The 21,334-nt window shown below is 49.5% G+C and overlaps 1 protein-coding gene across 2 annotated transcripts in view; it reads right to left on the bottom strand.

The window, feature by feature from the left end:
* The window catches only part of LOC142312446 (uncharacterized), a 29,646-nt gene extending 8,941 nt beyond the window's left edge, over nucleotides 1-20,705 (bottom strand). For both annotated transcript variants that reach the window (XM_075351387.1, XM_075351388.1), the window contains exons 1-3: nucleotides 20,253-20,705; nucleotides 20,047-20,170; nucleotides 19,745-19,963 (exon numbers count right to left, since the gene is read on the bottom strand). In XM_075351387.1, coding sequence (XP_075207502.1) covers nucleotides 19,745-19,963; nucleotides 20,047-20,170; nucleotides 20,253-20,507 — 598 coding nt within the window. In that variant the 5' untranslated portion in view covers nucleotides 20,508-20,705. The remainder of the gene's footprint in view (nucleotides 1-19,744; nucleotides 19,964-20,046; nucleotides 20,171-20,252) is intronic.
* Nucleotides 20,706-21,334: the final 629 nt, after the last annotated feature.

The following is a 21,334-nucleotide window of genomic DNA, read 5'->3' as shown; positions in this document are numbered from 1 at the left end:
CGAAGAATCACTGTCTTGGTGCCTGAAGAAGGTGGCCCAAGAGGGATTTTTTATAGGCCTTTTGCGATACGTTAAAGATGTACAATAAAACTGCCTGTGGGCAAATAGGGACTGTGATCCCGGTGACCTCCTGTATGGCTGCTAGTACTTTGTTCCAAAAGACCGCTAAGCTCGGGAAGTACCACCAGATGTGGGACATGGTGCCCCCCTGCGCTCCACAACGCCAACAGGTATCAGGTACTTCGGGACACCACGCATGAAGGGAAGTTGGGACCCTGTACCACCTAGAAAGTATTTTATAGCTGCTTTCTTGCATCCTGGTGGCAACCACGGACTTGTGGGTCAGACGGAAACAACGCTCCCACTGATTCCCAAGGAACGTCTGATTGAGCTTTGCCTCCCAAGCCGCACAGAAGCGAGGAAGAGACGCCTCTGCTGCGCTTGTTATGAGCTTGTACACTTTTGATATTGCTTGACGTGTATCGGAGGACACAGTACAAAGGTTTTCAAAAGGTGTTTGGAGTGAGGGATGAGCCATGACAATGTCTTGTGAAGTTATGAAGTGTTTGAGTTGAGCATATTCAAAATGGAACCGCATTTTGAAATCACGATTCTCCACAATCTCCAGGAGTGGTAGGAGGGATCCCCCCGGGGCCACCTGGTTCAATCTCAAGGGGTTCTGTTTCGTGCTTCCCAGAAAATTGTTGGATGATGCCCCCGGTAAAAACTCTGGGTTATCGGTTAATGGCATAAGGGGTCCTCTGGACTGAATCAGGCGATTGCGTAAAGATGTGGAGTGTACAGTTTTCAATATTTGTTTAGTGCTATAGGACATCTCAATCTTATGTTTGGTAAGGAGTGGCCAGGTTGACGGCAGGGTCGGCACTGTGCCAGACAAACCCAAAGCTTAGATCTAGAGCTATGCAAAAGGTCCAGAACTCTGGCGTGAGCGGCCGCCATGTAATACCGCCTACAATCGGGCAACCCCGCTCCTCATGCGTTCTTGGTCCTAGTTAAGATGCTACTCCCGAGACGGGCGCGCATCTTTGACCAAACAAATTGATTGAATAAGCGCTGTATCCTAGCCCGGTAGGCTGCCGGAATGTAAACCGGGACCGTCTGTATCAAATACAGCAATCTTGGCAGGGCCGTCATCCTGAGAGCGCTAATCCTGCCGAACCATGAAAGAGTACCCCTTTGCCATGAGGCTAAGGGCCGCTTTACACGCTGCGATCTCGCTAGCGTGATTGCTAGCGTGCATACCTGCCCCCATCGTTTGTGCATCACGGGCATATCGCTGCACGTGGCGCACAAAATCGCATGGACTCGTCACACATACTTATCTGCATAGCGACATCGCTGTGACCGGCGTACTGCCTCCTTTCTAAGGGGGTGGTTCGTTCGGTGTCACAGCGACGTCACTAAGCAGCCGCCCAATCAAAGAGGAGGGGCGGAGATGAGCGGGACGAACATCCCGCCCACCTCCTTCCTTCCTCATTGCCAGTGGGACGCAGGTAAGGTGAGGTTCCTTGTTCCTGCGGTGTCACACATAGCGATGTGTGCTGCCGTAGGAACGACGAACAACATTGTACCTGCAGCAGCAACGATAATTGGGAATAGGGGGGCATGTCACCGATTAGCGATTTTGCACGTTTTTGCGACGATTCAAAATCGCTACTAGGTGTCACACACGACATCGCTAACGCGGCCGGATGTGCGTCACAAAATTCGTGACCCCAACGACCTTGCTTTAGCGATGTAGTAGCTTATAAAGCGGCCTTAAGAGGTACTTTGCACGTTGCGACATCGCTACTGCGATATTGTCGGGGTCAAATCGAAAGTGACGCACATCCGGCACCAGTAACGATGTTGCAACGTGTAAAGCCTAGATGCGCCGATAAACGATCGCAAAAGCGTCGTAAATCGGCGATCTGTATAGCGTCGGCCATTTCTATAATGTCGGGTCGACCGCAGGTACAATGTTGTTCCTCGTTCCTGCGGCAGCACACATCGCTGTGTGTGAAGCCGCAGGAGCGAGGAACATCTCCTTACCTGCCTCCACCGACTATGCGGAAGAGAGGAAGTGGGTGGGATGTTTACGTCCCGCTCATCTCAGCCTCTCCGCTTCTATTGGCCACCTGCCGTGTGACGTCGCTGTGACGCCGCACGACCCGCATCCTTAGGAAGGAGGCGGTTCGCCGGCCAGAGCGACGTCGCAGGGCAAGTAAGCTGCCATAGCGATAATGTTTGCTACGGCAGGTATCACAAGATATCGCATGTGCGATGGGGGCGGGTACTATCGCACTCGGCATCGCTAGCATCGGCTAGCGATGTCGCAGTGTGCAAAGTACCCCTAAGTCTCCCTCAAGTTTTGACAGAAAACTGTGATAATTTAGTTGAAAGAGCCTGGTCAGATCGGATGTGATATTAATGCCCAAGTATCCAATACTGCCGTGAGGTGGCCATCTAAAGGGGAAGTTTGGTTTTATAGCATTTACTGTTGTTTGAGGCAAAGAGATATTTAGGGCCTCTGATTTATCAAAATTGATTTTAAAGTTGGACCACTTGCTAAAGCGGTTTAGTTCCAGCATTAGGGACGGGAGAGATGTGAGGGGATTACACAGATATACAAGGAGATTGTCAGCAAACGCGGCGCATTTATGCTCCCGATTGGCGATCCTAAAGCGGGCTTTACACATTGCGACATCGCTAGCCGATGCTAGCGATGCCGAGCGTGATAACACCCGCCCCGTCGCACATGCGATAAGTGGTGATCGCTGCTGTAGCAAACATTATCGCTAAAGCAGCGTCACACGTACATACCTGCTCTGCGACGTCGCTGTGACCGGCGATCCGCCTCCTTTCTAAGGGGGCGGTTCGTTCAGCGTCAAAGCGACGCCACAGCAGTGTCACTGAACCGCCGCCCAATAGAAAAGGAGAGGCGGAGATGAGCGGCCGAAACATGCCGCCCACCTCCTTCCTTCCTCCTTTTCTGGTGGACGCAGGTAAGGTGATGTTTGTCGGTCCAACGGCATCACACATAGCGATGTGTGCTGCCGCAGGAACGACAAACAACATCATACCTGTCGCTGCAGCGATATTATGGAAATGAGCGACGTGACAACAAGCAACGATTTGTGACTTTTTTGTGCTCGTTGATCGTCGCTCATTTGCGTTACACGCTGCGATGTCAGTAACGGCGCCGGATGTGCGTCACTAACGACGTGACTCCGACGATATCTCGTTGCCGATGTCGCAACATGTAAAGCCCGCTTAATTCCCTGTATATCCGGGTTGGTCCTAATGGCCGAAAACAAGTGTTCCATGACTAAAATACAGTATATAGTAAAGGTGACAAAGGACACCCCTGCCGGTCCCGTTTCAGATGGAGAAGGGTCCTGACAGAGTGCCGTTGATTTTAAGATACGCAGTCGGAGAATGATATAAGGCCATAATCTTAGACGAGAAAACTGGCCCCAGGCCTATATGGTCCAGTGTCTGTGAAAGTGACTGCCAGGAGTCTGTCAAAAGCCTTCTCGGCATCCAAAGATAACAACATCAGTGAGAGCTTTTTAGTGTGTGCCTGTTGGATTAGGTCCAGGGTCTTTATTGTATTGTCCCTTGCCTCCCTGCCCGGGACAAATCCGACCTGGTCTAAATGAATCAGGTCAGGGAGCAGGGGGCCAAGTCTATTTGCCTAAAGTTTGGCATAGATTTTTAAATCTACATTAAGAAGTGATATTGGTCTAAATCTGCTACACGCCGTGGGGTCTTTTCCAGCCTTACGGAGGAGAGAGATATGGACCGTGGTGGAATGAGGCAGAAAGGGACAGACTCAGAAATTGAATTGAAGGAGAGAAGCATTAAGGATGCTAACTGTTCTGAAAAGGATTTGTAAAATTTGGAGGGGAACCCGTCAGGTCCAGGACTCTTATTACCAGGTGTGTCGCGAATCACCGCCAATATATCCTCCAATGAAAATGGGCTTTCTAGGTCTTCAATTATAGAGCTATTAAAATGTCTAAAAGGACATCCATCACTCGACTCAGGGGGCTCAACAGATAAATTATATAGCTTGGATTAAAAGTCGTGAAATGTATTTGAGATGTCAGGGGTGGCATAAAGTAGTTTGTCGCGTGAATTTTTGATGCAAGGAATGAGGGTATGAGCTCTCCCTTCTCTCAACGCATTAGCCAACAGTCTGCCTGGCTTATCCCCAAACTCATAAAACCTCGCCTTCCCCACCTGTATTAGGCGCTTATATGAGGAATCTAATAGTTTTTTTACCTCTATCCTAGCTTGTAGAAGAGCTTGTAAATTCGTGGCTGATAAGGCTCGGTTGTGCATGAGCTCCAGTACAGAAACCCTATGAAGAGCTTTTACTATGTCTTGCGCCCTTTCTCTTTTGATTCGGGACCCATGTTTAATAAAAATACCTCGTAGGTGTCACGCTCCCCGGATCCCGGCGCCGCCTGTCACTCACCGCTCCCGTCCCCGGTCCTCCTGCCCGCGGCTGCACCTCTCACTCCCCCTCCTGTGTGTCCTCCATGCCTCCCGTCCGCCGCTCTCGGGGTCCCGCTGCGACCCAGGACTCTATGCCTGGCTCCCCTGCATCTCCTTCACCTTCCTCTCTGCTTCCTGCACTGGTCTCCAGCACTCGGGCCTCGCGCATGCGCATTAGGGCGCGGGCGCGCTCACTCACCTCTTCTTAAATCGCCAGCGTCCCAGGAACAGGATATGGCTGATGTACAGGGTATATAACACTTCCTTTTTCGTGTGGGCGGTGCCTGTTCAACGTGTTCCTGTAGCTAGGTGTTCAGGTCCCTCTGTCTTGTGTACCCAGATTAACCCTGTCTCCTCCGCAGTGCCTGTCTGCCGTCCCAACTGTGTCCAGCATGCCGGTTTCCCAGGAGGTGTCCCGGTGACTGTCTGCTGTGGATCCTGCCATCTTCCGTCAGCTTGAACCCGTCACCGATCCTGGATCCCATCTGGATACTTCAGCCTGCACATCCCGCTGGATCCGGACCCCGTCTGCTATTACTACCCAGCACCTGTACCCGGTTCCAGTCATCCGTCCTGCCTACGGTTCCCATTGGACTCTTTTTTTTAAATCAAATAATTTTTTATTAACATTTCGGTTTAACAGGTAAATTCCGCATACACACAGGTATGCACAACAAACCCCTTCCCATCCCCCTCCCTCCCCCAAACAGGATCCCCAATCAGTATATATTTATTTGAATACTTTATATCCTAAGGTACATTAAGGCATGTATCAGTGATCGAACAGTAGCTACTGAGAGTATCCAACTGGAGCATCTGCAATCCAACCCAACATTCATACCCATTCTTATGCATTATGGCTTAGGACAGGTTTGCCGTCAGGGCTCTAGCCCAAGTCAGTGTCCTTGGAGCCAAATTCGGGATATCAAGCCACGGGGCCCACAACTCCTCAAATTTCCTATATGCCCTTCTTTTTTGATAAGTGTATTTCTCCATCCGAAGTGTGTAGTTCACCTTATCAATTAACTCTTTGATATCAGGGATCTTGCTATCCTTCCAGTACCGTGCAATGACTTTCCGTGCCTGGTACAGTATGTGCGCGATAGCAATCTTATGCCCCTCCTGGACAGGAAGTTCCGCCGTATAGCCAAGAATACATGTCAGTGGTTTGCGGTCCATACGGCAGTAATAGACCGAATCAATAAGGTCAAGGACCCCCACCCAATATCTTCTCAAACGTGGACAATTCCACATAAGATGAATTAGATCCGCATCCGGAGCTCCACACTTCCAGCAGCACGAGTCAGGGCTGACACCTATTTTGAATAAAAAGGCCGGAGTTCTATATTTCCTATGTACTAAGAACACTTGTGACAGCCTCTGTGACTCACTGACCGACACCAGTGGAATATTTTGCAATACCTCCTCCCATATTTCCTCTGAAACGGCCCCTATGTCTCCCTGCCATCTATCCCTAAGACCGCAGGTCACCCCCCTATATTTGGCATCTTGGAGGTACATGTGATACCAGGATATTGCGCCCTTAGTGTCCCCAGCCGCCACCGAGGCGTCCAACAACAGCGTCCGATTCACCGGCGACATATTCACAGATACCGATTGTACCTCGCACGCATGACTCACCTGAAGGTATTGGAAAAACCTGTTGTTCAGAATCCCAAATTCCCCTTTAAGCACTTCAAACGTCTTAACCCGCCCCTCCTCAAACAGTTGCTGTACCTTCTTGATCCCTTTCCGCTGCAATAGCTCAAACCCACATAGTTTGTCCAGTTCAGGAAGATTCGGGTTTCCCCATATGAGTGAGCACATAGTGACTACCCCCACCTTTAGTACTTCTTTTACTTTTACCCAGGTCTTCCCCATTTCTCTTAAGGTATGGTGTTCGGGGGCAGGGGTTCTCAGAAATCCCCCTGAATCTAATTCCGTAGGTAAGGCTCTCTTCCTCAAAGTATGACGCAATACTGATACTATTGACGATGGGGTTCCCATACCCTCCCCCTCCCAGTTCTTAAAATGTTGTAACTGGGCTGCCAGATAATAAAGAAATGGGTCTGGAACCGCCAGCCCCCTCCCCCCCCCTCATTTTAGACTTTTGAAGGGTTTGCAATTTTATCCACGCAATTCCCCTTTTCCAAATTAACTCTCTGAAAATACTGTTGATTTTGTGAAAAATCCGTTGAGGTAACCAAATTGGTGCATTATGTAACTGGTACAGAGCTTGTGGCATTAGAATCATTTTCACTAAATTAGCTCTGCCAACCACCGACAAAGGGAGTTTACACCACGCCTTGGTTTTCTGCTGAAATCTGCTCAAGAGAGGGGTAATATTCAATTTCTCAAAGTCTGCCACCTTCTCACTGATCAAGATTCCCAGGTACTTAAATGAAAGAGTAATCATCAACTGCCCTACCAAGTTCTCAGGGGTAGGGGGGACGGGTCCCAAAGTCATCAAAGATGATTTCCCCCAATTAATTGTCAGACCCGATAGTGCGCCAAAACGATCAATAACATCTATGGCTTCTCTTAGGGAGTTTAGCCAGTCATCTAAAAAAGGAGCATATCGTCCGCATAGAGTGCGACTTTCTCTGTTAAGTTACCATGATGGAAACCTTTCACGCCTCTTGATGTTCTCAGGACCGCGGCAAGTGGCTCAATGGCAATGGCAAACAACAGTGGGGACAATGGGCATCCCTGCCTAGTCCCTCTAGAGTCTAGGCAATGAAAACCCCTCTGACAACAGCCCGTTTACCTTTACCCATGAAATAAATCTTTCGCCAAAGCCCATTGTATCCAATATCACCCATAGAAAATTCCACTCGACACTATCAAATGCCTTAGCAGCATCCAGAGAGACCACCGCTTTAAACTGATCCCCTTCCGCTGGTAGCTGCAGATTTAGATAGAGCCGTCGGATATTAATGGCCGTATATTTATTTGGCATAAAGCCCGTTTGGTCAGGATGTATAAAGGAGGATATTATCCGTGCTAACCGGTTAGCCAAGAGTTTTGCCAGAATTTTAACATCCACGGGGAGAAGGGATATCAGGCGGTAGGATTCCGGCAGACTGGGGTCCTTATCCTGTTTAGGAATTACCACAATTATGGCTTCGTTCATGGAGGGTGGCAGCCTTCCAATCTCTAGTGCCTCATTGAACACTTCCAGCAGCTGGGGGAGTAGTACTGAGCCATAAGACTTAAAGACCTCAGCCGGCAGGTCATCCGCACCCGGGGACTTATTACTAGACATTGATGACAACGCAAGCTCCAGCTCTTCCAGACTAAATGGGGCATCTAATGCCCATGCATCGTCCTGCAGGAGAGTCGGTAGATCTCCCTGCATCAAAAAATCTTGTATATCCTCCACAGCAGGGGACACTTTAGAACTATAAAGCTCCCAAAGAATTCCCGAAACACCATTGTGACGCCCTGGGCAAGCCAGGGGTCACAGGTAATGACATCACCACACCCTACACCCCGGTTAGGTACATCTAAGCTAGACCAGAAATCCTTGTTGCCTTCCTCCAGGGGCTGATGTCCACACCAGGGGGTGGGACAGGCAGTTGGCTCCGCCCACCGAGGAGTTCACAGTCCTGGAAGCGGGAAAACCAGGCAGAACAGGGAGAGAAGGGTTTTGAAGTTGGAGTTGAGTGGTAGAGGAGCAAGTGAGAGGAGTGGGAGTGAAGCTAGGAAAGTAGTAAAAGAGCAGCCTGAAGTTGGTCCAGGTGTGTGCCCCGGACAGAGACAGCAAGGTTAGCAGACGGCGGTAACCGTCTGCAGGAGTGGCCTATCGGAGGTGCCGTAAGGACCGTGGACGGGTGGTGGCCCGGCGGTACCGGACCGGTACACAAGGAGAAGCCAGCACCATTGGCAGGGGCCTTTCGGATCCCGGCAAGGCTAGGAGTCGCCGTGAATTTGCCAAATCCGTCAGTGAAGGGGACCTCCGGGTCTCCAAACAACTAAGTCCCGATTGAAGGCAACCGTCCAACCGTATGAGAGAGACACCGCCACCACCAAGGCACCAGTTTCTCAGGGCCAGCGCCTGCGGGCAAAGAGGGGCTCCTCCGGCCCATATCCAAGTCGGGGAGCGGGTTACCGGTGGGAACCCATCGCTACCAACATTACACAAGGTGCAGGGAAAGAGACAGTCACCGTTAACTACCGGGGAAAAGCAACAGCAGCCGTCCGTGGGAACCGTCTTTCCAGCCGTGTGTTTTACCGAGAACTGTGTCACCGTCTCAGGCTGAGTGAGTACCACCATGCCGTGAGGCACAGCGCTGCCCCCCCCCCGCGACCCTGCACCTCACCAGGCCCCGCACCTGGCCTTCCATCCCTCATCCTCTACCCCATCACTGGGCCCCGGGACAACCAACCCCTACCCACGGAGGGGAGAACTAACAACTCTGCTGCTCCCTGTCACCGCTCCCGAGATCCCCATACAGAGCAGCGGTGGTGCCCACACAATCACCACAACCGTGGGTGGCGTCACGGACAATAAATCCCCAAAACCAATCCCCTTTTCACTCACGGGCGAGGAGCGCCGCTCGAGTCCCCGGGATCCGGCCCATCACTTGAGCCACCGAGCAGCAGAGGCCGGACCCGAGCAGTGGGAGAGCGCAGCGTCCCCTCCTCCGCCCGCGACACCATCATCCCCTCCCTATCAGATCGTGTCAGTGAGCCATCACTCTTTTTCAATTCAGCAATGAAGGACACTCCCTGCTGGGCCCGCGACACCACTGCCAACAAATGTCCCACCCTTTCTCCTTCTTCAAAATAGCTTTGTTTTTTAAAGAATAACTTATCCCCTGCTGTTGCAACATATGTTGGGATAGCTGTGTCTGTGCGTGTTCCAGCGTGGCCTTATTACCGTCTGACGGATGTGTAACATAAAGTAATTCAGCCTCCTGAACCTCTTTCCGCAGAGTGTTCCCAAATTCTCTGGACACGCTCTTAATCCCATTTACCTCTTTAATCAGGGTACCCCTAAGGAACGCTTTCATTGTGTCCCATACCATAGCCTTCGAGGCCGACCCCACATTATAAGTGAAAAATTCCTCAAGTAGGGTGGGAATCTTACTACTCTTAGGGAATAAAGTTAACCAAAACGGATTAAACCTCCAAGGAATGGTACTCCCCCCTCCCTTATCCCTAACTGTATCACAACCCGAAGTGGGGTATGGTCTGAAATGCTACGAGGTAAATACTCCACTAAGCTCACCGCCCTTGCCATTTACGCATTGCCCAGGGCCATATCAATTCTTGAGAGCAAGCCGAAAGAGGCAGACAAACATGAGTAAACCTTCACCCCCGGGTTCCGTACTCTCCATAAATCCATCAACTCCACTTCTAACGGCGTCAGTCCCCCACTCTCTCCTCCCCCCATTTTGTCTAATTCCACATCAATTATGTTGTTAAAATCTCCGAGGATCAACAAGGGCAACAAGGGTGCTTCCGCCGCAAAGTGAAGAGCATCCTGAAGGACTTGTCCCGAATATGGAGGAGGAACGTAAACTACCAGTATTATGTATACCATCCCTGCCAACTGTGCCAGGAGACAAATATACCTCCCATCCACATCTATTTTGACCGATTGATAGACAAAGGGTACATTACGATGCACCAACAGACTGACCCCTCTGGAGTAGTTTGAAGTGGCATTGAAACTATGACCAATCCACTCCGACTTCAACAGATGAGTCCTGTCTTTAGTCAGATGAGTCTCTTGCAAACATACTATTGAAGATGGGAAAGTCTTCACATAATCCAACACCGCCCTGCGCTTCACCCTATCATTCAACCCTTTCACATTCCAAGTCAACATCGTCACCTGTTCAGCCATTATGTCACAGCAAACCAAATAAGTGCAGCTTGGACTGTCCCCCAGACACCCTCATGACGTCTGGACCACCGATATAGCCTTCCATTTTGTAGACAAACATAGTTCCCCTACTCCCTCCCCCACCCTCCCAACATCCTAACAACCATAACCAAAAACAAGTTGACAGTAGGGTCTATCAAAATACTCCTCTCCAGTAGGAGTCCAGACCGAGAAATAAACTACTGTCCAAAACCACTACTCCTACCCTTTGGGGAACGTGTGCAACTCAAAGGACCCTTTTTGTCCATGGCAAGCTCCTTTTAAAACTTTACATAAGGCTACTTTTTAAGTATAACATTGTAACCCCCTCACCCCCTCCCGCATCAAACCTTATCATTTTTATAACAATATCTATATAGAAAATAGAGTGGGAGCTGAGAGAGAGAGAAAAGATAAGAGAAGAAGAGGAAGAAAAAAAGAGAGAGAGAAAGAAAAAAAAAAAAAAAAAAAGGGGGGGGGGGGAGGGGATGGAGGAGGAAGGAAGAGGAAAGAATATAGGAGAGCAATCAATAAAGCCCGTGGACCACAGGAAGCCCCGGGAGACATACTTGCATTCAGCAATGTAAAATAACCGTGGCAAACTTCTCCCGACACTGTTCATAGAACTAAGCTTTTCATTCCCTTTTTACAACCCCCCCTCCGTCCCCTACATGAAGCCTCAATATTGCGACATCCCTGCATCTCAAATATAGAAATAGGAAGGAGAAGAGACGAAAGACTATAAATAATAAAAAAAAAAGAAAAAAAAAAGAAAAAAAAGGAGGACCCCACTCACAGAGGGGAGACTAAGAAAGCCCATGGACCATAGGCAGCCCCGGGGGACAAACTTTGAATTTAGCATTACAATATAATCAATCCTTCATGTAGAATTATTACCCAAGTGTAGTTGTCCATCAGGCGAGGCAGTCCACGTCGCCACTTCCCACCAACCATTTCCTCTCCTCCCAGCCACGGTTCCGGAAGATGACCTTTTTCAGCAGCAATGTCAACTAAAACCGGGGCTGGTAGAGAGCTACAAGCAAAGGGAAAGGGCTCCATCTCCCAATGAGAGAGAAAAACAGACATACAACAAAAGGCAGCTTCATTCAGCCAGTGGGCTCCGCTGCCTCCTTGACTCCCGGATGGTTTTCTCATGTTGGTTCAGCCATTCCATTACGTCTTTTGAAGCCTCAAAGAAATGTGTAGAATTCATAGCCACCACTCGGAGTCGCGCTGGGTACAGCATTGAGTAGGGAATATCCAGTTGGCGCAATCTGCGCTTGATGTCCAAGAATTGTGCCCTCTTCTTTTGGACCTCTGCTGAGTAGTCAGGATAGAGCGGCACTTTCTGACCATTTATGGATAGATTTGGGTTGTTTCTAGCTGCTCTCAAGATAATGTCTCTATCTCTGTAATGCAGGATCTTCATAAGCACCGTGCGAGGGGGGCCCCCTGGTGGAAGGGGTCGGGTAGGAACCCTGTGAGCCCGTTCAATCGCAAATAACGGCGTAAGTGTGTCTTTTCCAAAAGTCTGTGTAATTCAGTCTTCAAAATACTCAGCAGGCTTTGTTCCCTCCACCTTCTCCGGCACCCCTACTATGCGTATATTATTTCTGCGCAGGCGGTTCTCCAGATCATCCTGTTTGGCTTGGATGGCATCGATATTTCTGCCATATCCCTGCACCTTCTGCGTCATGGGCCACAGTACATCATCAATTTCGCTCACTCTCTCCTCCAGGGCTGTGGTTTTTTCAGCTTGCCGGTTCAAATCTTGTGTCACACTAGCCAAATCTCTCTTAATACAGCTCATTTGGTACGTGAGGTTATTGAGGGAGGTGTTGCAAATTCCTAGAGCCGTCATGACATCTGATAGAGTAGGTTCTCTTTGGGGAGCTGCAGCTTCCTGTGCAGAAGAATCTGATTGCAGGAGCGCCCGCCGCAATTCATCTATTGGGGGTGACGGGGGAGGTGAAGACGAGCTTCCCTTCCCATCCTCCATTGTGGCCTGTGGGTCTTGTAATTCCCGGGCATTTTCCTGCCACTGCCTCTGCTGACCAGCATGGGATCACCCCGAAGCTGTCTCCCTATTACCAGAGTCAGATCCCGAGGAGCTATTCCTGGCATATTGGGCCAAGCGTCCTGCAGCAGCCTTCTGCTGTGATGCAGATGCAGCTCTGCCTCCCTTTCCCGCCACTCCAGCACCAGCAGCGCCATCTTGGGTGGCCTTCCCTACAGCCCTGGGTGGTCCCATCGGTTCCTCTGCCTTCTCCCTGTCTTGCTAAATTCTACTAAAAAGGGGGCTGAAAGACCGTACTTACGAAGCGCTCACTGATATCCTAATCAGGCACGAATACTAATATTCTTTATAGCAAGATACTATTTATTTTAATAGCATATGAATAGTCAATGGTACATATAGGCATAAGAACTATTTTTTAGTCATAGAATCTTATACAATAACAGAAATATGCATCAACATTACCGTTTGTTGCAGCAATCCTTCTCATTGGAGGGACTCGATTTAATGATAAGGAAACAACAACCCGGCCTCTTGCATCACAGGAACAGTGCGTACGTACACTTCAATGTCCTGGAAGGTTTCCCTAACATTAAGCGAGTCCGGTGTATTTTTATAGGAAAACTTTGTAGGTTGTGTTTAAATGGTCACCAGCATGTGACAGCTGAGTCATGTTCATGTAACTTGACCACAAACTGCTGTGGGCACCAGCAGCTTCCTGCACATTTACTTGTACATCCTGGCAGTTGACAACTGACCGACCATAGTTGACCATAGTTTTAGTGAAATATTGCAATGAGCCGTAAATTTTATATGCAAGCTTCCTTACACCTGTCTTTAAGCCAACCACAAGTTTCCGGTAAGTGGAACTGTAAATGTTACTTCCTCATTATCTTAAGATCTGTTTGACATGTATTCTTTGGTCATAGTGAGATAGGTTAATCCAGAGGACATCTCTTTGATACTGAATTATTGATGGCTCAAATAATATCTGGGATCACTATATCTTTTGATTATGATCCCTATCTAAATCACATTCAGTCTTCAGTCATATCACATTGGTATCACACTCCCCCACTGCTGGTGTGTAATCCCAGGGGCCCTCTCTGCAGCTTCTCACTCACCACCGCTGGCACTGATGTAACGTTGCCTCTGAACCTCAGGGAGAAAATGGAGGGCACTAGGATCCAGTTCACCTCAGTCTTTCCTTGGCGTCTTTCAGGCTGAAATCCCCACACTGACAGTGTTCCTCTTTCTGCCCGCTGCCAGGATCAATTGCTGCAGCTCTGGCTCCCTTAGCAGGTAGGCTCTTTTTCCACCTCCGCACCAGGCCCCCTCCTTACTTCCTTGCCACCACAGGTCACCGTTTGTAAAATGGCTGCAGCTGCTTGAAAGCACAGCAAGGCACTGTAACTCCGTCCCTCCTCTCAGCTCTCCCGGTCGCCACACCGCACCCCCGACCTCTCCACTGCTTGTGTCTCTCTCCAGGGACCTTCAAGGGGTTAATTACAGTCTCCCCCGCTGGGATATATCCAGGATTCAGGTTCAGGATAACGGAGCTTGCCAGACACGCGTCCTCCTAGCTCCAGGTCATAGCCACGCCCCCTCCCATAGGACTCTTAGTCATCTCCCTTAGAGACTTCTGTAGGACCCGTACTCCGTACCCCGAGTGTTCCGGCTACCGTGCATCTAGGCCCTCTGGTGGGGTGATCGGACAGTCCCTGTATAGGGGTTAGCTCCGGGTTGCCTCTCTGGGGGAGTCCGGTGCACGGTCCCGTGAATCCACCTCCAGGATGTTAAAGTAGGACACACTTCCATGCTTCCCACTTATAAGTGGGGGCTGTGTCATCCACTGAGTGGTCCTCTATGAACCTTGTGATAGAGGTCTGAACATCGGTAACACAGAGCTCATCCAGCAGCAACGACTCATTCAGCCGCCACGACCCTCTGGGGCCGAGAGAGAAGGAATCTCAATCGTACAATAGGCCGGCGCGTGGTGTGACCACAGTATGTTATTAATCCCAGTATGTTGGATCAAGGGGAGGGCATTGTGCTGTAATAGTATGTAGCCTATACGAATATATGAGTCCTGTGTGTGGGAATAGAAACTATAGTCTCTGTCCGACGGGTGTTTTAGTCTCCATGTGTCTAACAATTGAATGCGCAATAAAGCTTTTTTGATACATTTAATGGTAGTGTATGTAATGCTGCATTTCCCCCTAGAATTATCCAATGTGGGGTCAAGGGTAACATTGAGGTTGCCGCATAAAATTGCTGTACCTTGTATCAAGGGGATCGCGGCGTCGACCAAACGAGCAACAAAGCTGTCCTGCTTTTGATTTGGGGCGTATGTATTAATTATTATGAATGTTTGGTCCCCCACCTTCAGCGAGAGGATAATATACCTTCCAAGACTATCTGTCGTGCACTTTAAGATTTGATGTGGAAAGGATATATGAATGGCTATCGCCACTCCTTTAGAACGGGAATCTGGGTTGTCTGAGGATACCCATGTCTGGTAATACTTATTTTTAATAATGGGGGCATGTTCTTGTTTGAAATGGGTCTCCTGGAAACATACTATTCTCACCTTCCGTTTATGGAGGTGGTAAAGTATCTGTGTCTGTTTCTCCGGAACGTTGAGGCCCTTGGCATTAAAGAAGCGATGGTTAGGTCCGCCATCTATAAGAGGATGAGACATTAGAGATACATGAGAGAAGGAATCGAACACGATCAGCCCGGCCGCCAAAGGTAGAGAGAAGAAAATACTTGAGGTGGGTAGAGTGTAGCAGGGAAAAAAACAAAGAGAACAGCAGGCATAAAGACCTTGCACAATAGTCTAAGGCGGACTTTGCACATTACGACAAGCCGATGCTGCGATGTCGAGTGCGATAGTCCCTGCCCCCGTCGTACGTGCGATATCTTGTGATTGCTGGCGTAGCGAACATTGTCGCTACACCAGCTTCACATGTACTCACCTGTCCTGCGACGTAGCTCTGGCCGGCGAACCGCCTCCTTACTAAGGGGGCGGGCTGTGCGGCGTCACAGCGACGTCACACAGCAGGCGGCAATAGCAGCGGAGGGGCGGAGATGAGCAGGATGTAAACATCCCGCCCACCTCCTTCCTTCTCATAGCAGCCGGGACGCAGGTAAGGTGATGTTCCTCGCTCTTGCGGCTTCATACACAGCGATGTGTGCTGCCGCAGGAACGAGGAACAACATCGTACCTGTCGCTGCACCAGCATTATCGAAATGTCAGAGACTACACCGATGATACGATAACGACGCTTTTGCGCTCGTTCATCGTATCAAAAAGGTTTTACACACTACGACATCGCAAGTGACGCCGGATGTGCGTCACTTTCGATTTGACCCCACCGACATCGCACGTGCGATGTCATAGTGTGCAAAGTAGCCCTAAGTCCAAACAAATGTTCCTAGGGAACATATCCGCCTCATCTAGGCAGGACAGAGGATCCCAACCCATTTGTAGAAAAAAGATGTCAGACATAACCGAACTGAGCTCTAAACATACTTAAAACTTAAAAGATAGCCATAAACACCAGTAAAGGTATCAAATGCTTATGCAACATGGGCGATGAATAGACTTTAAGGCAACATGTAAAAGCCCTTCAACTTAAATAACTGTAGGTAGTATAGGTCATAAAGGCACGCACAGCCTCTGAGCTTATCTATGTTGTCTGCCGAGGACGGCCCGGTCTGCGACCCCTTTCGCCTCTCGGGAGTAGCCCCCTACTGGACTCTGCAGGTGGGATCGGCCCGGAGGTGCCGGTTCATCCCCTGGGGACCCAAGGCTGGAACAAAGTGGTAGGCCATGCTGAAATGGAGATTGTAGGCAGATCCAGGCTTGAGATGAATGCCGGAAAGTCCTCTGGGGAACGTAAAAGACCCACCACTGTGAGTCCTTCTGTACCGATAGGGAAAAGGGCAATCCCCACCGGAACGGTAGACCCTTCTCTTTTAAGACATCCAGAAGGGGTTTAAGAGTAGAACGTTAAGCTAGGGTGTGCCTTGAAAGATCCGGCATTATTCGAATGGCAGAGCCATTGTATGATAAGTTCTGTTTCCTCCGAGCAGCTTGCAAAATGGCCTCCTTGGCGGCAAAAAAATGCACCCTGCACACAACATCTCTTGGGCAAAAATCCTCTGTATCTGGGGGATGCAGGGCCCTGTGGGCTTTGTCAAGTTCAAGAGGGGCTCCTGGTGGCCTCTTTAGTAAGTTATTAAAAATTGAACGGAGGACTGCAGGAATATCAGGAGTGGCAATGGATTCAGGAAGGCCCCTAACACGTTCCTTCTGTTTCTGTTCTCCAAATCATCTACATGCTGTTGGAGGGCAAATAATTGCTTGGACTGGTTCTTTACTGTCTCTTGGATAGATTGAATAGAAACCTGAGAATTTGATTGCCGCTCATCAAGGGCATAGACCCTATGGGTAAGGAAAGTTCAGTCCGCAATTGGATGAATTCCTGTTTACACTCTGCTACCACTTGTTTGGCCAGTGCTGCAATATCATTCTTGGTTGGAATCGCTTGTAACAATGACCGCAGATCTGCCAAGGATGCCGGATGGTCCTTGCCCATCGAGGCAGCAGTATGAGACATGTTGGGATTGTTGAGGATAAAGAATTGAGTATCCAAAAATACTTAATTCAGCCATTTCATAGACTCAGTTATATAGTTCAGTAGATGTGAACTAACTCACATATTTGTGAATGCTTTTGTTTCTTACTAACATGTATATATGTATATTGCATATTCAGTGTATTTTCCTTAGACACAGTATATATCACCATATGTAATTGTAAAGATGGCTGCTATTTCCTGTTCTACACCCAAGACAGATGGACAAAGAGATTCCTGGAGCCTGGACTGTCCAATCCAAGAAGAATATGCAGATCTCTCTACGTCATGAAGCCCTGACTTACGATACTTGATTGGACTAAAACTTTTGTTTACACCCCCTTACTGTTTGGCCTCAAGTTTCTTTCAAACAATAAAAAACACACTTGGTCAAGAGCCAGTCATGGAGATAGATGTAACTGACTTGCTGTGCAGTTATTTTTCATTCTCGTGTGCACACATGACATTTTTAATTAGAAGCAGCAGCCGGATATCGAGAGATCCTTTGAGTCTCATCATCATCATCGTCATTCTGACCTTGACAGGATATGCACAGAAAGAGTCCTGTAGAGCTGGACCATATATCAATTTCTGCGTACCTTGGGGGTTGTTTATGCCTTCCCATGCCTGTGGCATTGTCGTAAGTCGAAGTGTGGGGGACCCGAGCACCCTGGGCCCTCTGTTCACGGGCATCAGTGTACCCCTATCTAGATCCCCATCTGGGCCTGTCAGGCTCTCTGCCCAGGAGGAACCCGTAAACCAGCTCTCTGAATGGGTGGGGGATGTCTCCCTCTGGGGGATTCCCCTGGACTCATTAGTAGCCACCAGGGGACTATGTGGCCCCTCTCCGTCCCCAAAGCCCACTGTGGAGCTTGAGACCTCTAATAGGGGAGTGGGGCTGAGATTGTTGCCACAGTCCCTAGCTTGGGCCCCCTTCACCAGGTCCTACCGCAGTCAGAGTGCCTGAGAGCTGCAAACAGGCCATCCATCGGAGTTAAATGCAGCCCTTTCCTCCCCCCCTCCACAGCACCTGTATGCAGGGTTGATGGCTTCTTCTCGCCTTTTGCTCGGCGCGTTGACAGCTTCCCCATAGCCCGGGGCTGCAGCGGTGAGTCAGCGCCTGTGCCCGAGCGCATGTGCACCCTGCTCTCACCGGCCGCAACCGTCCGATTCCCACGGGCGCCGACCGCAGGTGGGTTGTGAGGGCTCTCCGGTCCCAGCAGAGTCACAGCGGAGCGCGCGGTAGGTGACGCTATGGCTGTGGATGTCCCATCCTCCAACGCTGAACCGCCGGCCTGCTCTCCATGTACGCGGCCGTCATCTTGTAATGGCGCCGCTGGATTTACCACCTCTCTCTGCGCGGAGCTTCTGCTGCTTCCTGCCGCCACCGTGGATCTGACTGTGGGTCCCTCTGCATCACGGGGGCTCCCCGCCGCTTCTCCCATCCTCCGGGTCTCCAGAACCGCTGCAGTTTCGGGCATCGGATCCCATACTAGTTCAGGATCTGCAGGCCTCAGCTCCCGCCCTGGCTGTGATACTGTCCCAGGCTCCCGAGAGCGGGTGAGATAAGATCCAAAGTTGCTCTGGGATGAGGGTGGTCGTCTTGGGGTGCGAGGCTTGACCTTTTTGGTTGAAAATGTGCCCATTTTAGATGTAAAAACCAGCTTTATGGGGGATTATAGAGAGGAGCTCAAAGAAACAGCGTCTTTACTTAGTCATGTCCGCCTACGCCTCCCCGCGGTCGGCATTTTCAAAAGCAGGAGAAGCCGCTAAAGCAGTGTGACAGCTGTGCAGTGCCGCGCCGGTGATCGGTGAGTATGAGAGAGGGGGTGAGAGGGAGAGACCGACTGACAGAGAGAGATGAGTATGAGAGAGGGGGTGAGAGGGAGAGACCAATCGACAGAGAGAGATAGAGAGCGAGAGAGACCAACCGACAGAGAGAGACCGACCCACAGAGAGAGAGACCGACAGAGAGAGAGAGTCCGACCGACAGAGAGACCAGGAGTGATTTTAAACTATTTAGATAGTTCTCCTGGACATGCTGAGCATGCTCATTAGAACCGATCCGGTACCTCCGGGCCACCGCCCGTCCACGGTCCATACGGTTCGCTCCAATTAGCCTCTCCTGCAGACGGTCACCACCGTCTGCCAACCTTGCTGTTTGTGCCCGGGCCACACACCCGGACACCGTCAGTCTCTTTGCTCCTTTACCACTCTACTTCCTTCTCTTTCACTCTCCTCTCACTATCTCTCACTGCTACCTCAACTCCTCAGAACTCCACTGTCACTTCAACTAACTTCCTTTTCCCGCCTCCAGGACTGTGAACTCCTTGGCGGGTGGGGCCAACCGCCTGGCTCCACCCCCTGGTGTGGACATCAGCCCCTGGAGGGAGGCAACAAGGATTTGTGTTTGGCTTCGGTGTGCTTGACCGGGGTGTAGGGTGTGATGGTGTAGTACCTGTGACGACCTGGCTTGTCCAGGGCGCCACATAAGCAGTCCTATAATCAGCATATAAATACTGGGGCCGCTAAGAGAATGGGTTAGTTTGCTCTCCCTTTCCCCTAATGCCAGTCTGTCTTCTATGAAATTGAATTTAGACTTCTGTAATTAAGAGACCTTTGGTTACATCATGTCAAAACCCAGAGCAGAAAGTCTAAAAATGTAAACACAAAATTAGTGCAGAAAGTACATGAGTAGATATCTCTTACTGGATAGAGGTGGAGGAAACACATCCTGAGGAACATCGGGATCTTCTTGGTTACAGTCCTGTGGGAGAAGAGGACGGGGACATCTCTCTGGTGTTGTCCTCTTACTGGATAGATCTGGAGGAAACACATCCTGAGGAACATCGTGGTCTTCTTGGTTACAGACCTGTGGGAGAAGAGGACGGGGACATCTCTCTGGTGTTGTCCTCTTACTGGATAGAACTGGAGGAGAAAAATACAGGGATTGAATTCATTCCTTACATACAGATAATTATAGGCCGTGTGTATTTAGTCCTGTCTATTACCTGGTGATGTGAGGGGCTGTGGAATCTCCATCATGACGTCCTTGTACAGATCTTTGTGTCCTTCTAAATACTCCCACTCCTCCATGGAGAAATAGACGGTGACGTCCTGACACCTCATAGGAACCTGACACATACAATGATACCGTCACCCCCCGATCCCTTCATAGCGTTACTGTATAATGTCCCAGCATTCCCAGCAGTGTCACCTCTCCAGTCAGCAGCTCCATCATCTTGTAGGTGAGTTCTAGGATCTTCTGGTCATTGATGTCCTCATGTATCGGGGGGTGAGGTGGAGGCCCTGTGATTGGGCTCAGGGGTCTTCCCCATCCCTCAGACACAGGGGCCTGACAGCGCTCACTAGAGGTCTTCTTCACTACTGTGTAATCCTGGTTATGGAGAGACACAGTAATAAACCTCACTCCAGACATTTCCAGAGTCCTCACCTCTCCAGTTCTGTCCATCTGTTATTCCCATAGATAAGAATGATGTAATGTGACGTCATCAGAATCTCTCACCTCTCCAGTAAGCCGGAAGAGGATCTCTAGGGTGAGGTGTAATATCCTCTCCGCCATCTTGTCCCTGTCCATATCCATCCTTCACGGGGCAATCAGGAGAATTCTCTTCTATAGAAGATCTCCACTGAGAGGATCCGATATTGTAAGGACCTGAATGGGAAGGAGATGAGCCGATATGTAAAATACTGCAGATAATAATGGAGGTAAGAAAAAAATGTCATCATGAAATGTGCTATTTAAGTAGTAAAACTGACCCATAAAAGTAGCACATTATTTTTATAGCAATATAAATACAATGAAAAGTGATGAATTATCCATATTGCACCTAGAATGGTATCAATGAAAATGTCGGCTCATCAAGCACAAAACAAGTCATCACTCAGATCAATCGACGCAAAAATAATAATGTTACCGGTGTCGGAAAATGGAGACACAAACTGATTTTTTTTACAAAAGTGATTTTTATTCACCACTAGAGATGAGTGAACCTGAAGTTCAGTGTCCGGTACAAACACAGACTTTTCCAAGAAGGTGCGGAGATCGGATGCTTTACGAATGTAAACCAATCTCGCGAGCATCGCTGTGCTCGGGTGCGCTCGGTGCTCAGCCCGGTGTGAGCCGCCTGCAGTGTTTGATCGGCTCGCACTGGGGGTAACAGCGTGATCGGATGTAGTGTGCACAGACTATTTATTCACCATTTCACCATACTTGAACTTTTACTTAAACTTTATCCATTTAAAAAAAAAAAAAATCCTTCATATGGCATGTGGGCG

Source organism: Anomaloglossus baeobatrachus, chromosome 5, assembly GCF_048569485.1.
Source record: "Anomaloglossus baeobatrachus isolate aAnoBae1 chromosome 5, aAnoBae1.hap1, whole genome shotgun sequence".
Classification (NCBI taxonomy): domain Eukaryota; kingdom Metazoa; phylum Chordata; class Amphibia; order Anura; family Aromobatidae; genus Anomaloglossus; species Anomaloglossus baeobatrachus.
Note: the sequence above shows the minus strand (reverse complement) of the source record. Positions and strands in the feature narration are given on the sequence as shown.